The 20,303-nt window shown below is 42.4% G+C and overlaps 1 protein-coding gene across 9 annotated transcripts in view; it reads right to left on the reverse strand.

Moving 5' to 3' along the window:
• The window catches only part of Tiam2 (TIAM Rac1 associated GEF 2), a 247,951-nt gene that overhangs the window by 42,254 nt on the left and 185,394 nt on the right, over window positions 1-20,303 (reverse strand). For 8 of the 9 annotated variants that reach the window (XM_074071804.1, XM_074071811.1, XM_074071833.1 and 5 more), the window contains 2 exons: window positions 18,755-18,847; window positions 17,982-18,245 (listed from right to left, as the gene is read on the reverse strand). In XM_074071804.1, the coding sequence (XP_073927905.1) occupies window positions 17,982-18,245; window positions 18,755-18,847 (357 nt within the window). Of the gene's footprint in view, window positions 1-8,439; window positions 9,361-17,981; window positions 18,246-18,754; window positions 18,848-20,303 lie in introns of those variants that run through there. The other variant, XM_074071846.1, reaches the window with a different exon arrangement.

Here is a 20,303-nt window from a genome sequence, read left to right on the forward strand (position 1 = left end):
TACCCTTCCTTCCACCTGAACAGCACTGTACAGCACTGATGCCCAGACATATCCAGAAAAGTGGTGGAAGCAATTGTAAATAATGGAAAAATAACCAAATTATAAGCTCAAGGCAAGAGAGCTACTTGTACCTGTTAAATATAATCTTTTGTCTTTCTCGTATTTCCTATAGAAATTAAGTTTGGGGTAAGGTCTAACAATTTGAAACACTTAAAAGTTTAAAACGGACAACAGTGTGAGCAGAACATCAATGCCCCAAGTTACAGTCTAAGCTGCTCCATTTGAACCAACTCACTCATTGATTCCCTCATTCAGATGAGTGCCAGGCAGTGAGCATCTGCCAGGCACCAGTTACTATGGCAGGGGCTATGGTGAAACCAGACTCAGCCACCTTTCTCCTTTAATCAGCAAATATGGTTTACAAGTGGGCAGCACACGGGGCAGCTGCCTCCCCACCCTGCTGTATGTCCTATAATTCCTGACAGACAACAGAGAAAAACAGGCTTTAGGGTATGAGACACCTAATATTTAATTTCTTCCTGAACCATGCATCAGTGCATACTCCATTACTGCTGCAGTCAGCCAAAGAACTGGCAATCCCAAATCTTTTACAATTAAAGGACAAATCTGTATTAAAGTAGCATCCTAAGTACCACTTAAAAATAGGTACATCAGGATATGCCAAAGTTAAGGTCACCATGCCCACACAGCTCATAAGGTGAATTCAAAGTTCACAGTTACATCACTTCCAAACCTGATCTACCACAGTTAAATGCAGGAGTGCAGGTCTTGCTACTTATTTTCCTTGTCACCTAAGAAGCACCACTATATCCAGGTGCTTACTCTGATAGTCAAGAGGGGGATTCTTTGGAAGAGGGTGGCACTGGGAAACCTGGGAGAGGGCACACGGTTGTTCCACATGGTTGTGGCATTCCACCTGAAGCCCGACCCTAAGAAAGCCTGACTCTCATTTTAGGAGGCTGCTGTGTTTGGTTCATTTTGCTGATGCCATTCCATAATCCCATAATCCCAGTCTTGCTGGCTGCCTCCTTCTTACTTAATTAGGTAGCAAGAGAAGAGGCAGTAAGTTCTTCCTGGCCCCTGGAAACCAGCCAAGTGGACGCCTGCAGATCCTATTGCTGTAAGGAGGACCAGGAAGGACCTCCCCTCCTGAGAAAGCACTGGCTCTAGAAAAAGCCATCACTGTGCCCAAAAGTTTAAGAGTGCCTCTTGAGTCCTCAGAGTGAAAGATCTCAAGATGGCTATTAATCACTGTGTCTGAGAAGAAGAAATGCAAAGGACAGAACATTTGTTGTCCTGGGTGCTTTAAGGCTTTGTTTTTGGAAAACCAGTGGAGGTCTACCACAATGCTATGATTTGAATGTGTCCTCCCAGCTCATGTGCTGGAAAGATAACCCCCCGCAGTGGACAGTGCTGGGAGGTGGGGCCTAATGAGGTACTTAGGATGTGAGATCAATGCCACTGGAGAAAGGCTCTTGAAAGTAGGTCTGCTCCCTCCTGCACTGCTACCCTTGGGATTCTGTCACATGAGGACACACAGCCCAATGTACCATTGTGGAGTCAGATTCACCAGACCTGCTGGTGTCTTGAACATGGACTTCAGAACTATAGCCAGTAAACTTCAGTTTAGCAATGTCCAGCCTGTGGCATTCTGCTGCAGCAGCACAAACAGACTGAGGCAGTAGCCACAGCATCAACTCTGGTTTGATTTGGGGATTAAGGATTCATCTGAAGTAGACTGAAAGGATGGAGAAGGGAATGGAAATTTTTTTCACTGCTGGGAATTGAACCCAGGGCCTCGTGCACACTAAGCACATGCTCCACCTCTGAGCTATATCCATAACCCCTGGGTTTTTTTTAAACTATGCTTTGAAAGTTTTAGTACAGTCAATATCATCTGACCCAAAACCCTCTTTTCAATAATACATACTTCTCCTTTCCTGAAATAAAAACCATACTCAACGTAATTTCATAAAAGGCAAAATAGTGACCTAGTAACAAAGCAGGGAGAAAAATAAATGGAAAGTGATTTGTAATTCTTTTAAAGTGTGTTTCAGTATGTAAGCAGTGACACAGCCACTCCAGAAACTGTGTGGAAGCTGTCCACCACTGACACACAGAGATGGTGACCATGTCACAGCTTCATTACCAGCTGCTGCCACATGGGGCTGCCATCCTAACATAATTTTCCAAAAGGGCAACAGCACTTGGCCAAGTAAGTTCTGAACATGTAAGTTCAGAACAAGTAAACAGGACATACTTCCCTTTTATTTACTGGGCTGGGGCATTCGTAGAGACTCCAAAGTGTCCTCTCACCATGGGAAAAACATAATTTGTGCTCATTTGCAAAATGGAGCCATTCCTGGCTCTGCCCATCCTTTACCTGCTTCCCACTTTCACGAAGGTTGGTTCAAAGCATCACAGTGTATAGGGTTGATCCGAACCCTTCAGGATGTCCAGCAACTGTGTCCCCACCACTAGGTACACCATCCCGAAAATACCATGATCACCAGAAGCAGAACCACCACCCTCCAAAACGTCACCTCGTGGGCAATGTCTCCCTTCTGGGACCAGCCTCTCCCCAGGGCCATGATCCCAACTTCTGTTCTGGGAGAGTCAAGTGGTATCACAGGAGGCAAAACACAGCAAAAGCACCTGGCGCAGAGCAATGGCACAGGGAGCATGGAACTCCTCACTTTCCAGGAGCTCACTAATGCTCTTAAAAAACAGTCAGACAAGCAACCAGCATATTGAATTGGGACTCTTCTCTCAGCTTCAAAAATGTTCTCATTGATTAGAAGAGTGTCTAAGGATTGATGACTTAAAGTAAAAAGTATAGGACACTCTTCTATGAAAAAGAGTGAAAAAAATTTCTTTAAATGGCATCAAAGAAGTTCCAAGTGAATAGTAACTGGTTAATTAAGTTTTCAACTACATAATCCATTGTGGCATTACAGTTACACATCTTTGACATTTAATACTTACATTCTGCTTTCTATCTTCTTGCATTCAGATAACATGATTTGTCTGAATTACAGTCTTAATCTAGTCAATTGTTCAATTTCTCAGAATTTCTACTGTGCCCTACCTTAAGTGAACAGCTCATAGAGAGTCAAAACTGATAGGACAGAAAAGAAACTGAGAAGTTACCTATTCAGTTCCTTCTCCTTAGCATCACTGGGGTTGAGGAGAATTCTTAATTCCAAAGGCAATTTTAAGAAAAGATACATGTTTTGGTAAATCAAAGCTGCCAGCTGAAGAATAACAGCATTTTATGAATACAAAATTAAGATTTTTTTGCTCATCTATTATTACAAAACTCTGTGTTAATGATCACAAGATGTAGTTATGGTGCCAAGAACACATTGGACCCTAGGTCATTTGCAAAGAAAGGCTCAGAATCTCACAAATATGCAAACTTTGGAGAACCATGCTTATTTTTAGCTAATTCAGGTTTCCCTAAATTCTTTCATGCTTCTACTTTACAATGTAGTGGCTGGGGGTTGTGGTAGAGCACTTGCCTACCTAGAGCAAAGCCCTGAGTTCAAATCCCAGTACTGCCAAAAAATAAAATAAAACACAGTGGTTGGCAACACCTTTTCATTAATGGCATTCATTGCACTCTGTCATCCAGGCAAATCTTACTCAGTCCCCATTCGTCAGTGAAACAATGAAAATACGGCATTTAAGTGAAATAATAGGAACTGAAAATGGACAATTTCAGAAAGAAAAATAATTGAGTTGACCACATTCAAAAGCTAGTCATATCCTGAACCAAAAGATCACCATTTATATTACATGTTTTATAAGATAAAAATCAACCCACTTGTTGCATAGGACCCTCCATTCTTTATTGTTATTATTTATTGTCATTATTCTTGTGTTCAGGAAACTCCAAGCATGACCATGAAATTATATCGCAGTATAAATACCTTTCCAGAAAAAGGTAAATTTCATAAATCTGCCATGTCCATTTAACCTGAAGTCACAATCCAATCAGTCATGTTCTTGACCGTGTAAGCAACCACTAGTGATAAACAGAGAAGTAAATGGAGACAGCAAAGATTTCCTAAGAGCAAGCTGCCATGATTTAATGCAGTGGTCTCATGACAAATACCCTCAGAGTCAAAAGGATGCTCAGAGGAGCAGGAGTGGAGTGCAGCCCAGGCTTTCAGGGCAGCAATGTGCGGTCAGCCATCTCCACACTCACTGCAACATACAGGCCTCCTTAGAGATATGGCAGAGTATAACTTAGGAGGAAGAGAATTAGATAATACCCATTACACCTCCTTCTCCAGGGAGGCAACCGCTGTGACCCAGGCAGTGTGCTCAGCGAACGAAAGAAGGCAGAGGGCCTCCCTTGCACCTTACCAGGACCCCCAACAAAAAATAATCAGCTAACGATTTGGTTTACTGAGCACTGATAGCCACTAGAGCTGAGAAAACCAACCAAAAGCCATGCTTAGCTCCATCTGGGGCAAGGAGCAAGTAATGGACCACAGTGCATTTCAGACACTTAGAGAATTTCAATAAAGTGGAATTTAAGTCCAAAAGTCTTACAAACTACTTATCTGGTGTTCTATTTAAAGATCTTGAGGGGGGGAAAAAAACTAAAAAAAGAAAAAAAAGTATGCACAAGATTCCATTTGGGAAAAATAAAACCTGAGTGGCACCTGTTTTCAGTAAGTGCTATTGTTCTTTTGAATTTTTTTTAAATGGGGGGAGAGGGGTAAACTGGGCTGGCTGAGTGACTCTATTGGTAAAGTGCCTGCCTAGCAAGCATGAGTCCCTGAATTCAAACCCCAGTAACAAACGGGGGAAAAAAAAGTAAAGTAGAATATTATTCAGCCCTGAAGAGGAATGCAGACCTGATCTATGCTACAACACGAATGAACCTGGTAAGTGAAACAAGCCAGGCATGACAGGCTACATATTGTACAATCCTATTTGTACAAAGTGTCCAGAATTGGCCACTCTGTAGAAACAGACAGTACACTAGTGGATGCCAAGAGCTGAGGAGAAGAAAATGTGAACTGACTTCCGATGTGTCAGTTGTACACTTTCATGATTATACTAAAAACCACTGAATTATATACTATAAAGGTAAACTGTATGGGACATAAATTATATTCAGTTATTTTTTTAAAAAAGGTAACAATGTCAGTGCAGACTGTATAGGAGAAAGATTAGAATTTATAATAAAACACCACATAGTGAGTTGAAAAGAGCAAAACCACGCAAAGTACATGGTCACCCTTTTATAAGGTTCATGAAAAACAGATGAGCCATCCCAAAGGCACAAGACTACAGAGAGTCAGACTATTATAGCAAGCCACTGGCCTTCTCTGAGCGGAGAAAGCCCCAGACGTCACAAGGCTGGTTGTTTCTAATTACCACCCCCGTCCCAGATAAAAACCAAGGTAAGAAACCAAAGCCATCATTAACCCAACTGCATCAAAATTTGCTTTATTGCAGGGAAAATAGGTACTGAGCTTTTCACTACATATATTAATAGAGAAATCTTTAAAAAGGAAAAGGATGCTTAAAATCCAGACATTTCTCTTATGTAGATGGAAAAGCAGGACAACACAGTTCTATCTTTATCTGAGACTATGACCTTACCCACGTTACTGGTGACTTGGTGTGTCTCTGTGCCTTGATTTACCCAGCTGTGAGAGCAAAATGATAATAACACGTCTCTGCTCCGTCAGGGTGTAATTAGAGCTCTTAGGGCTCTTTGTGATCTTTATACCGAGACAGCCTGCTATTATTACAAAGCTTTAACAAACACCTTCTCCCCAGCAGTCAAGACCTGACTCTATTTAAAGAGGTAATGAGACTCACTACAAAACCAAATGGAATGCTTGATTTGCTACTCACTCTTTTCACTTTATAAACTTTTGTAAGAAATGCACATTCTGACAGAAATTAAATTATTGCTTTTATCATATAAAATAAATGAACTTTGGAGAAAGAAAGGAAAAAGCTTAAACTGATTTGTCTGATACCTCATGTTAAGAGCCCAGGAAACAGAAGTAACAGTAACCCGTCCAAGTTCACATGTAACATGGTTGGGGACTGAAATGCAGATACCCTCACACTGGACCCATAGCCTTTTATAAATGTTGTTCCCCCGCCACAAGTTAAACTCAAAACACATCTCACTATCAGTACCGAGCCACACTAGTAATAGAGAAGTCACTGTTTCTCTTATTTGTTGTTTTGGTTTATTAATGTCACAGACGCCAGCCAGCTCTCTCAAAGGAGGGCAAACATAGAAAAGTAACTGGGCTCCATGGGCTCCCAAGGATGTGCAATAAGACTCTGCAAAGGACTGGGCATGGTGCCTTATACCTGTAATCCCAGATATTCAGGAGGTGGAGGTAGGAGATCCAGGTCCAAGGCTTATCAGCAAAAGTGCAAGACCCTGTCTAAAAACAAACTAAAGCATAAAGGGCTGGAGGCATGGTTCATGTGGTAGAGTGCCTGCCTGCCTAGCAAGTGTGAGGTCCCAGGTTTAAACACCAATATGAGAGAAAGAGTGAGTTTCCTGCTTGTGCGTGCCAGTAAGTGTAAGCTGGCTCTGAGAATGCCTCCCAGTTTCACTGCATAGGATCAGTATCAGTAAGGACATCTGGGAAGCACTGAGGTGTGTTCCAGGGACACTTTTCAATTCCCCTATCCCCCACTGGCAGCAATACTAGGCTGAGAGTTTCCTAATAACCTTCCTTTCACTCAACAGCTAGTTACTTAACACTGGCAACATACCAAGAAGTGCACCAGCTGCTGTGTCTTCAACATCTTTGTCTTCTTCCAAGTCCCTGTCTTTAAGGGATTCTCAGTAGTAGATAAGGTATGGAAAGCACACAGAGAGTGATACTACAAGGCAATAAATACTAACTTCTATCTCAGGTACCCAGACAGAAGGCACTGAGATCATAAAAACAAGAGGAGTCCATGGGCCATCCAATGTCACTTGCAGACAGCCCCCTACTTCTTACCAAATAAAATACAAAGAGAGAAGCACAAAAGGTGAATACCCAGATTCTGTCAACTTCCATTCCCAGAGGCATAAAAAAATTATAAACTTCTATTCATGCCTCACCTCTTAAACACACATGATAAATGTCTAAATCTTCTCCAGTTCCAGTGAACGCAGACTGACCTGCTCAAGACCAAATGACATTCGCGTGGCTTGAAGGCGCCCTACCCAGGCACACTTACTGACTGGCATTTGGAGTCATGAAATCCAGGCTGCTTGTCAGCAGCTCCCCTTTTCTCATTTTTAGAAAGCAATAATGACGAAATGCAATAAGCACTCAATTTTGCTAATACTAATTTATAAAGACACCTGAAGTTCACAGAAATTGGACATGATCATTCATCAGTGGAAACATAAAAGTCAGAATTAGAGTCACAAATGGCCGTTCAGGAGAACGGTGTGTTGAAGGGTGGGTGAAACAGTAGATGACAACACGTCATTCCATTTGGTGGCTTATGCATGCTTGGCCGAAAACACCTCTGACAGCAGGCCCCTTGGGAAGAGGACCTTCTGCTTCTCCAGAAATGCTCCAGGGTGGTTGGCTGGAGCTCCTGGCAGAAGACACACAACCATTTTGCTAACAATTTCATATGCCTATTTCCAAAGACGTGTTCCCAGGGCTGCCAACAACTAACAAAATTGGATGATTTGAACTTTGGCACATTTCTCACTACATGTTAAAGATTACTAATGGCCAAAAGTGGGGAAAAGAGGATAAAAGATGAAAGGATTTATATGGGAATGGACAATTTACAGATAATCCTAGCTGAGTACTGCAGCATCACGAATGAGATTCTGTGAGCGAAAGGAATAAAGTGCTCCATTGTGTTTCAAGTATTTATTGGCTTTTTTCTCCTGTAAACAAATGTTTGCTTTACAAGAGAAGTGAAAAACTTTTTTTTAAGGCAGTCTCATCATTTAGTCCAAACTGGCCTCAAACTAGTAATCCTCCTTCCTCAGCCTCCCAAATGCTGAGATTACAGACATGTGCCACCATGTCTACCTTGAGAAGTAAAAAATGTTTAAAGTAGGGAAGCTGTCACTCAAATCTCCTTTTCTCTTTATGTTGCAAGTTTTGGTGAATTTTGTAGGACTGTATAAAGGCCTTTCACGATAAGCCATTTCAAAAGCATTGTGGAAGCAGGCACCATATTCAATATCATCAAAAATGTTTAACCAGAGGCGTCCCCAGATGTCCTGGCCTTTCCCCACAGCAGCTCCTCACACAGTCTTCCATCTTGGTTGATGGCAACTCCATCTTCTATTGCTCAAGCCAGGACAGGTGAGCCATCCTTGGCCCCTCCCCCACCCTTGTGCCCACACCAAGTCTCTGAGCCAACTCTGTGGATTCTATGCCCACCGCCACCACCTCTCACCAGGTCTGCAAAACCCTGCATTCTGCTGTGGGCTTCTTCATCTCATGTATTCTCTCCACAGGCACTCGTGCTCCTGGGAAACAGTGGTCACATCACTTCTCTGCTCAAACATGGACAATGGCTCTGCATTTTCCTCAGATGAATGGCAGACCTGAAGGTGGCTTCAAGCTGGCCTCATACTTCCTCTGGCCTCCTCCTCACTGCTTTGCAGAGCCCTTGATCTTCCAGGCTCACCAGCTACTCACCAGTCCTTAAACACACCACTTACACACCCATCTCAGGGATTTAGGGTGTTCCCTCAGCCTAGAAAGCTTTGCTACCCAATGTCCACAAGGCTCCACCCCTCACTTCCTTCCAGCCTTCGCTCAGTGTGTCCTACTGAGGCACGTCCTATTGTCAACGGCAACCTGCCCTGTTCTAGCTGACCCTTGCAGGCCTGATCCACCTTTATTCTAGCATATTTATTGCCTATGAGTACACCATATAACCTCCTTACTGTGCTTTTACTTCAACCCCATCCGGCCCAACTCCTGCCTCTGCAGGAGGATGTAGGCAGTCCAGTGCCCTTCCCAGCCTGGACACTAGCACAGCCTGTCTTTCCCACATGCAGGAACTACATCACTCTCATGGGAGCTCATTCTTACCCCGTGAAACTGTCTCACCAGGGCTTCTCTGCCTGGCCTCCAGCCCCTTTGTCACCTGGCCCCTGCTCCTCTGTCCTATCTTGACTTCTCCTCCTCCCCATTCACACACCTCTCCAAGCCCCTGCTCACTTCTCTGCTCCTAGAACACACACTGCCTCTGCATCCACCTCCTGTTCTCCAGAGCTGAACTTCATCCTCCCTCAGAAGCAGACATGAGTTTTCAGCTCCTCCTTGTGGAGGAGAACAGCCATCTCCATGTACACTATGGCCTCTGGAGGCCACTAAGGCCCTTTCTAGAGGTCTCCAGTATCATGAGAATAATGCCAAGTGTCCTTTTCTGTTTTCCCTGAGGACATTTGCACAGCTGGTGCAGGGCAATGGTGGGAGAGTCTGAGGGCATACGAGGATGCATCCAGGCAGCAGCTCAAACTGCCAGTCACAGTAACATTGAGAAACACGCCAGCTGTGCTTTAAAATGTCCTTGACAAAGCAGGAAAACTTGTTAATTTCCTAATTCCCAACCCTTGGCACATGTTTGGGAAGTACACACAGCTCTTTGGCTACATCCTCAATGAAGTCCATCAGTGGACTGTGTTGCAAGTGAACTAACCACATGTCTCATAAAACAAGATTTTTACTCAAAAACAAAACTGACAGAAAATATCTTCTGTAAAATGAACAAAGTGAGACTTCTGAGGAAACCACTGACAGTATTTGTAAATATGATTCGAACTTTCTAGCAAAACACAGGATCCCGGAAAATTTGTACCTACCACCATGAGCAGGACAGCTCCAAGAGAAGACTTTTCTGATGAGATATGAGTAAGACTTTTAATCTTATACAAGGAAATGTCCATATTTGAAAGAGCCACATAACTCAATGCTCCTGTATTTTCCAAATAAATAACGTGTGTCACAAAACAATGCACGAGTAAAAGATCCATTTCAAGTTCAAGTTAAGCCACTGAATTTTAATATAGCCAAGTAAGAAAAGTCCACAATAACTGCTGGGATTTCATGCTGCCACTAGCCCTAAAGAACTAACCACCTGTTGAGTTTTGGTATAACATAAAATAATTATCTCAAAGGGCAATTAAAATTAAAATCCTTTCCCAAATACACTTACCTGTGTGAGGTTAGATGTTCTTCAAATAACATCTAACCAAATAACACACTGCCACAGAGAGGATGAATTTGCTGATGTAAGACGCCAGCTATCTTCTATTAAGATACACATTGAAGAGATTTGCAAAAATGTGGAAAAAGGCTAGTCTTACTAATTTGTTTTTGTTTAAAGAAACATGTCATTAAAACTATGCCTATGAGGCAGGCATAGTAGCTCACATTTGTAATCCTAACTTCTTGGGAGTCTGAGATTGGGAGGATCCAGGTTTAAGGCCAGCCTGGGCAAATAGTACATGAGATCCTCCATCTCCAAAATAACCACAGCAAAATGGACTGAAGGTGTGGTTCAAGCAATAGAACCGCTGCTTAGCAAGTGCAAAGCCCTAAGTTTAAACCCAGTTCCACAAAAAAAAAATTTTAAAAACAAACAAAAAAAACTACGCTTAGTGTATTAACATGAAATGGACTCATTGTTATTTTAAAATAAATTAATAAATTGAAAATTTCTACTTAAATTTCTAATATGCTAAATATCCCCTATAACTAACTCTCTTTGGTATCCTCAATAATTGACAGTTAAGGTCCAGAAAGAGACAAACAGGCTTGGAAATCATGGAACTAGACCAGTTGCAATGGTGGATGTTGACTGTGTCCCCACATCTGCCTCCCCACCACAGAAACCCCTTTGTATCTCTTCCAGCAAACACAGAGCTTTTCACAGAAACACAAACTTACAATCTTACAGCCAGCAGTACTGCACAGCCCCTGGAGATGTGGGGATCGTTTAGAGAGAACTGTTTTCATTCCTTTTCTAACTTCCTTCTGGAGGTGGCCTCCATCACTTGGCTCATGGCCCCATATCACACTGACCTGACCTCCATTTCCCTTGTCACATTTACTTCTCAGATTCTGACCCTCCTGCCTCCCTCTTAGAAGGACCCCTGTGATGACAATGGACCACACAGGTAATCTAAGGTAATTTCCACATCTTAAAATCCTTATCTTGTTCCCATCTGCAGTGTTCCTTTTGCCACTAACATCCCTTCTGCCAAATTCACAGTTCTGCCAACTAAGGATGGCCTTAGGGGTTGGCCGTTATTCTATCAAACTCAGTCACATCCTAAGAAAACGAAGTAAAAATAAAGCAGAAAAATACTTACTATTTTCCCCAATGTATAACCTTCTTTAAATGAAGATGAAAAAGAAACAAGGAACAGTGATTACCCCTGGAAGGAAACTCAGTGGCTCAGAAGGAATATATTTTATTTTTCTCACACACACACACTCATGTAGTCTTTACTATGTGCCAGGCACTACCTAGTGCTTTGCAAGTATTAGCTCACCAATCCCATAAAAATCGTAACCATTTTACATTTGCTAAAACTAAACACAGACAATCTAATGGACTTGCCCAAAGTCATACAGCCAGGAAGTGGGAAAGCCTAGAACCAGGACTTGAACCCAGGAAGTTCAGTGAATAACCAAGCTTTTAAGTATTGTATTATGAGTTTCTGGGGACTTAGCTGTCACTGTTTAACCTCCTATACTGCTGGAATTTTCTGCTGTGCATATACATATTACCAATCAAAAAAACTGAACATATTAAAAAGAGATACCCATACTTGATCCTTCTGGGTGGCCTCATTTCCTTCCTAGGGAGAAATAAAGTCAGAACAGAACTCATCCTTAGGCCACTCCAAGAGGAGGGGTAGAAAAGCAGACACACAAATAGGCATCATTTGGCAACTTGCACCCAGAACATAGTGAGGTCTGATTTTCTTTTCCTTATACAACAGACTATGGCCTTCCCTCTTCCAACAGTTAGCCCAGTTTCATGGTCTTATACTTGTAGAGGTCTGGCTCACTCTGCATGCACAGGAGACCACACATGGCAGCACAAATGCCCAAGTATCTCTTGAAAGTGGTGCAGCACACAGACATTCTATGCCCTGTGCTATAAAGAACCTCTGCAGATTTTGACCTGAACTATGCATTTGCATTCGATGTTCAGAGAGTTAATACAAGACTGTATTTTACTAAAAGTGCTGGCAAACCACCAGCTTCTTCCCCACCCCACCCTTGCTTCATCCTCCTTAGTGTGGGCATCAACTCATTGCTAGCTAGCAGGGCACATCCCTGAAGGTGACCTGAGAAAACGGTTAGTGCACATGGCCTCCCAATGCTGAGGAGCACTGAGGTTTTATGGGGAATCCATGGTAATTCACAAAAACCTTTTGTATTATTTCTTTTACAGGGGATTTGTGAGCATCAGGACACAGGAATGAATGAAGTATGGTGGTTGGGATAACAGAGTTGATACACTGGAGCAAACCAGTGGCCATGAAATGACCTGGTGAGTCCTCTGTATTCTATATGAGACAGGGGAAAGTAATGCAGTACTTGGGTATTGTTTACCAGATACAGCCATGAAATGTTACAAACTCCTGGAATTCAGGGTTTTCTACCACCTGGCCCCACCAGACTTGACAACCTGATTTCTATGACCTCTGCTTTCAGCTTGCTCTATGTGAAACATCCTTCCTTCCCCCCAACAGCCCTCCACACTCCCAGGTCCACAACCTGGGCATCTACAGGGCTCAGATCAAACTCCTGCCCTCCCAAGAGACCTCTCCTTCCAACTTTTATGTTAAGGATCCATTTCCTCAACTCTGGACTCTGCCATTCTCACAAAGAAAAAAATCGAAGGGAATCCCACTCTCAACATCTAATTCTCTTCACATTCGCTGAAAGGGTTCTTTTTAAACACGTGAATTGTCATTTGTAAGTATTTTATTTTTCCTATTCATCTATAAGTATATAATAATGTCAAATTCATCTTTATATGTCTGCAGTATGTAGCAAAAAGTCAAATGAGTGAACAGTTGAAGACACAGTGAGAAAAAGTGAATCAAATTGTCAGGCTAAACACAGTTATATAAGAGAATTAGTGTCTGAAGATCATAATCCCCTCCACTGCTAACAGAAAACCACAAACTCACTTTCCCTGATGCATTGAAAACTAACTTCATTACAGTTATAAAGAACTAATAATTCTGAGGCCAACGTTCCAAGTCCTGGTAAAAACAGTATTTCCCAATCAGATCTTTTTTAATTTGAAAAAAATGTACCACCCTTCTTTAGGAACACTAATATGTTTTTACATCTGGGGATCTGGGGTGTCAGCCAGACAGACTCAGTCATAGCAGTTTTACACACAAACAGAGCATTCTCCCAGCTAAATACTGTTAGTCATCCTAAATGAGTGATGGAAGCCAAAATGCCCTCACTCTCACAAACAGGAAGTAAGTGGGCTTGCCACATCAGAGCTGGCTCCATAATTCTTTCCCCTGGTGAAAAGCTGTATAACAGACATGTACGTTCCCAAGAGCAATTCATCCCAGAGAGCAAATTTACATCTAAGTGGCTTGAGAGTCTATAGCACTCAGACATCATCTCACAAAGAGTGATTCAGAAGGGAGTGTGGGGCTCAAAAAGCCCCTCAGGCCACAGTTACCTTCACCTATGGGCAAGCACTGGCTGATTTGTACTAAGGGGAAGTAGGACATAGGTTTCCTCTATTTTGTCTCCTGCTAAATATACCTGCTGTCTTAACATGGCACCATTAACAGCTGTTTATAGGTGGAGAAGGAATTATTACCACAAGGAATCCAGTGTTTACACATAGACTTTGTTCAGGAACTCTGTGCCCAATGAGACTTACCTAAAAACCGATGGGATTGTTCAAAGGACAGCAAACATCAGAAAAAGGATTTTCATACATAAATCACAAAAGCAGCATTGACAGGATCCCAGTATAAACAGCTCTGGTACACCCAATGCCTTCAATGGTGGCCTTGTTGGCTCTAAAATAACACTGGCCTCTTTGGGGAATTCCAGTGGTAAAATTAATTCTCTCTATAAAAAGTCTATACTGATATTTCCGTTCAAATCAAATACTGCCCCCAGACATTTCCTCTCCCTACTACGGATAACTGGAACAGAAATTCAAACTCTCAGAGGCAAGAATCAAATGTTATTCATATCTTAGGAGGCAAAGGAACTCAGTTTTGAACACCAGGCACTTCTTGCGTGTTCCTCTGAGTCTGGCTCCTCTAAGAACCACAGGCGTCATGGAGAAAAGTGGGTGCCTATGAAGTTCTCCACTTCTGGTTGTCCTTTGCTACATGGAACAGTGCATATTAGGATGGGGCTGAGGAACAAGTGAGGTGAGCTGACTGGTCAATCTGCTGCTGAGTACTTCAAAGGAAGTTTGGGGCACATTGGCCCCTAACTGAGAGAACACACCATCCAAGCACAACAGCTCTATTTACTAAGAACTTGACACATATTATCTCAGTCCCCAAAACCTTAGCAGAGTAGGGTTCTACAAACAGTGTCCTATGGCTCAGGTCAGACTGAGTTCATGAAGACCAATGGCCCAGGGGCAGTGTGAGTGAGCCCACTCTATCCTGCTCAAGGGGATCAGCCACCTAGGCTGGGCAAAAACACAGCCTGCACTGCCTCATACTGCCCCACACCACCTGAAAGTGGTGTTTTCTCACAGCAGGACCTGGGAGTTTGCATTTTTCTAAACTCAACAGTAAGTCTCAGCACTCTGAAGTTTGAGACCCATTTCACTATACATTACATAAATCAAGAAACCTCAACTAACAGTAGCATGCTTCTTTTCTAGAAAATCCTAGAGCCAGAACAGTAACCATTTACCCAAGCCCTTGGGACCTACCACTGTGAATTACACTCTCTTCATTCAGAGACAGAAACAGATTTTTTTTTACTCAGTCTAATCAAGAGACTAACACTAACCAATGTCGATTTCTGGATATCAGACCAAACCAAAAGCAGACCCAGAGCTGAGCCTTGCGTGGCTTGTTCCCAGGCCTCACACGTGTTAACAGCTCACAGGGAGGGCTCAGTATGCATCCCATAGGGATGGTCAAAACATGCCCTGGACAGCTGCTGCAGGCTTTCTTCTTTCTTCACCTTCTGAGATTCCTATAGTTTCTATTTTAAAAAGCAGATGTGCTCTTCCAGATATCCACTAACAGGTAGAGAACAGGAGGAAGGAAATAGGACCTTCCTCCTTTTCAAATACATGATCACCTTCTAGTAATACTGGGTAATTTAGGATAATGAAAATGACCACTGCTAAGAAAAATCCAAAGCTGTATTTAAAATTGTTTTTCAGGGGGTTAGGGTATGGCTCAAGTAGTAGAGCACCTGCCTAGCAAGCATGAGGCCCTGAGCTCAAACCCTAGTACTGCAAAAAATATATAAACCAAAAATAAAATCACTGGACTTAAAAAACAAAGTTTTTCAAAGTTGTTTAAATTTTTATTTGTGGAAATTTTAACAATTTTAGTAAGAAAACAGGATTGCAAATTAAAGTAATTTTGTTTCACTACGCTGCAAGTGAAAGGGAAGAGAGAATTCCAGACACACAGGGGCTGCACACCTCACACACTGACCTCCCTTACCTCACAGCAGCCCCTGGGTAGGGGAGAAAGGAAGGTGAGGCCTGGGGTCTTCACACAGCTCCCACAAAGGCAGAGTCAGAGCCAAGGCTTGGGCATAGAAGCTTATTTGGAAGGTGATCCTGAGGGTAGGGAAGAAATATAAGAAGGCAGAGGGCCTAAGAGAGAGGTAGAAAAGACTGCTGTGTGCAACTGGGGCTCAATTCCAGGGGCCTCTGAAAAACAGTGGGGGCTCTACCTTGGAATTTCTCCTGAAGGATAAGGATCCAACATCCAACCCCGCTGGCTGTGGAATGCCTCTACAGACACAACCCAAGACCTAGAGCCTGCATGCTTGTCCCCATGGTACCTCTCAGAGTTTCAATAACTGCAGGGTTCTCTCGTAAGCAAGATGGTATAGGCACATGACACTCAGCCTTTCTTTTCTCTTTTGATGTCTTACCTATCCACCCCAGATTTTACCCCTGCCCAGCAACATTAAAAATGGACAGACTTCCTTCTGAGACATTTAACTTCCTTCACAAGCAATGCAACTACCTCAAAAAGAAAAAGGAAATCCACATCTGTAAAGCATGGGGAGAAGTAGTTCCTTGTGGCTTTTGTGTTTCCAATGCAAGCACATTATCATGGAACAGTGACCTGGATCTCAGGCAAGAAGATGAACAGTAAAGCCTTGGACAGAAGGGGTGGTACACTAGCTGCCAGGGAGAATGTCACCCCAGGAAACCAGGAAGGGGCCAGTGACTCTCGCATGGTTCATAGGGAAACCTCATCCAGGGAAGGCACCTACAGACACCTGTGCTGCACCCATGCCTCAGGTCAGCAGCAAGACCAGCTGTGCCCAAGCCCTCCCACCACTTCACTTGCTCAGGTGATGTCAGATGCCTTAGGTAAGTTATCAAAGTTCAGATAGTCACAGTGGCTACCTAAAAGAACTAACAGACTAGTGACCTAACAAACCCATTCTGTTTCCTTTCAAAAAGTGCTAAACAAACAACTCACCTGCTTGATCCTTACTATTAAAAAAAGGTAAATTTGCCCCTTTTGCTGCTTTCTACAGAAATTCGTTCCTGAAAGAGTCAAAAGTATTACAGACTCGGCGGTGATTTCTTATTGTGAAAAAACGCTTAGAGGTAGAACGCAAGTAGTGAATGTGCCCCCCCCCCACAGAGAGTAATGAACCACACAAATGGACACATGCACATATTTATGGAACATTTGGGCTTATAACAGCAGCCCAGGGTAGCCAAATCATGGCCCAAACACAACCAAGTAGTTAATTAGTTCCATCATAATTTTGTTTTATGATGCTTGCTTTTATAGGCCAATAGGCAATTTAATGGTATTTTAAATTGAAGAGGAGCCCTAGGAGAGGAAAAGAAAGCATTAGATACCTTATTGAATCACAAATCTTACTATTGGACTTTTTAATTCCTAAAATGACCTAATGAACTTGTTTCATAATTAAGTCCATCCTAACAACCTCTCTTTTGTGTTTTTCATTCATTTTTTGGTAATCATGTAGAGAATTCCAGTGGAAATCCATTATCGCTGTGGTGAAGTATCAAAATGGCTCTGTAAGTGCCCAGGATAGAGACCCTGCACTCAGGCTCCTAACAGTGCTTTGCCAGTGTCCTCCAGGCTATAGACAGAAGTTCAGTATTTGATGTCAGCTGGAGCCTCTAGTTTACTAGACTGCAACATGGGATGTAGGCGTGAAGGGAAATCTCAGAAACTCAAGCCTTCAAATACTTTCCTCATGGAGAAATCTTACCCTGAGCAAAATGCCCTGCACATCATTTTGCAGTTTTAGGCCTTCCCAAAAAGTTGAGATTCATGGTCTACATTAAAAGTTTGCCGCTTACTGACAAAGGGGAAGAACCACGCTGCCTCAGCTGCTTCAGAGCCAAGGGACCTCTGGAAAGCAGTTGTGCCTGAGTCAACCGAGTAAGAAGCAGCCTTCCATACTGGCACTTCTGCCCTCAACCACAAGCAACTGCAGTACTAAATACTGTGGGGGACTTTTAAGGAGTCTGCAGTTTTAAAGAATGTTTTGAGCAAATACATAATTAATTATCTTCCATTTTCAAAAAAGCACTGTAATTACTAAAATGAATGGAATCCTGATACAATCTATTTCACTGTCATCTGTATTCTTCTGAGAAATGAGGAAGCTGTCTTTGAACAACTCATGGAATCGGAGTTTGCAAGCAAAACTGTAGCCTAAGAACATTGGCCCCTGATCCCAGCAGTTGGGAACGGAGGTGGAACACAGCCTTACCGTTTGCTGGGTTCTTTTTGAAGTTATCCAGGAATTCCTCCAGCAGTTGGGACTGGTTGGGAGAAGGCAGCAATCCTTTCTGGTCCCTGGAGAACAGATCACTGTCTGACCAGGAAGTGCACAGGGTTGCTTTTGTGTCCAGAGGCCTGGCAATCAGGGTAAGCCCAACACTCTTCTCAGAAAACAGGGCCTCCATCTGCTTAAGGTCAAGATCAGACACGGATTCTCCATTTAAGGTCATGATTTCATTGCCCTTTCTCAACCCTGAGAACAAGGAAGGGGAAACAGGAAGAAAAAAGTGAGCGAGATGACTGAGAGAAATATTTTAAGACGAAACAAGACTGAAAACTCAAACCATGTACGTCGTAGGGTCTGTTTCATCATGTACAGTAGATGCCTCTGACAGCAAAATGTGCTAGTATTCTCCAAGTTAGTGTTAGAAAGAGTAGTTTGAATAGGAACAATTTAAGGAGTCACTCATTGATTATTCTAGTGTTGTGATGATTAAGCGTACCAGGAAATAACATTTGTTTTATCTGTGTCTGTCTCTCACCCTCCTTCCCTCCATTTGGACATATGTATATATACACTCTCTTTTGAAACACATGTACACACACAAATGCTGTCTCTCTATTAGCATTTTTAACTCTCTACTTTCTTTAAAATTCCAACAGAAGCCATTTTCTGACAAAGCTGTAAGAAGAAAATTTCACTAAGTGGAATGCATTCCACAGTTTGAGATTAAGAGAAAACAAAGCCAGGGCCACACAGACCTCCCCCATATGCCACACCGTCAGGGAGAACATCACTGATAAATATCCGGCTGAGATGCTGACGCTCATCCACCTGAGCAGTGACTGCAAACCCTAGGAGTGAAAAGAAGAGAAAAAATAAGTCTGAACTCACCTCACCCATTCATTTCCCCAGTTAGCAGTATTTCCTTGAACATCTACTCTCACAAATACAGTATGTTCAGAAAGTCTAAATTACAACTGCTTTGAAAACACAAACATCTAGCAAAGGTGGAAAAAGAGGAACATGTCAGACTGGAAGGTTTAAGAAATCAGCACACACTTGATTCAAAAGTTGTCACCATGTACCGATTCTCATAGCAGCGTTACTCATATCAGCCAGCAAGTGGGAACAAGCCAGTTGTCAAATGGGGAAAGAAAGGATAAGCAACATGTGGTAAGCATGTGCAATGGAACGTTACTCTGCCTTAAAAAGGAAGAAAATTCTGACATATGCTACAACATGGATGAAACTTGAGGCCATGACTGCTAAGTGAAATCAGCCACCCACAAAAAGACAAATACTGCATGACTCCACTTATATGAGGTACCTAGAGTTATCAGATTCATAGAGATAAAAAAAAAAAATGTGGCTGTCACTGGCTGGGGGAAGAAGGAGCACAGAGAGTTAGTGCTCAGTGGGTGCAGCACTTCAGTTCTATAAGATGAAAGGAGTCTGGAGATAGACGATGGGGATGGATGAACCTGGATGTGAACCTAATCCAGGCACCCTGTCTCAGGTGCCACAGTTGGAAGCACATGCTTCCATGTTTGAGTCCCATTCTACTGGGAATTCTTTGAGGACAAAAGAAGGTCCTGTTAACCTAGGTCTTGTCTGTGCCCCAGGAAGACCCAGCAGATGGTCATCAGAAAGAATGTTTGCAAGTGTCTTCATTCATTCAAATACGAGGAAGATATACAGATGGCAGCCAGGGAAAGCAGAGCAAAGGCCAGTAGAAATATACAAAACCTGAAGAGGGTCTCAAAAGAAAACCAGCCAACATTTGGGTCAAAACCAATCATATAATTAAGAAACAAAAGGAGTACAGGCCTGTAATCTCAGTAGGCAGGAGGCTGAGGTAAGAGGGGCTCAAGTTCCAGGTTAGCCTGGGCAAAGACCCCATCATGAAAAAAGTAAAAACGAAAAGAAAGATATAAGGAGAAAATCAAAAGAAAAACATAATTTTAATATATTATTAACTTGAAGTATTTTAAGGGAAAATAACTATGTTGTAGCAGTTTTTAACAAGATAAGAAAGTCTTTTTAAGGAAATATTGACTGTCACTATCTAACCATTGATTTCCCATGGTGAAAGACAGTAAAATGTAGAAATGAACTTTAATGTATAAACATAGTCTACAAAGACCTTAGAGCCAAGTTTAAATACAGATCAAGAGAAATGCAATAATTAAATGCTAATGATGATCCTAAATCGTTAAACTTAGAGAAGAGAGAGACAAAGCAAACAGAAAAGACTTCTTCAAAGAAGTTAGATCTTTAGTTAGTTCTGGATGGACAGATAAGATTTCC

This window comes from Castor canadensis, chromosome 1, assembly GCF_047511655.1.
Source record: "Castor canadensis chromosome 1, mCasCan1.hap1v2, whole genome shotgun sequence".
Classification (NCBI taxonomy): domain Eukaryota; kingdom Metazoa; phylum Chordata; class Mammalia; order Rodentia; family Castoridae; genus Castor; species Castor canadensis.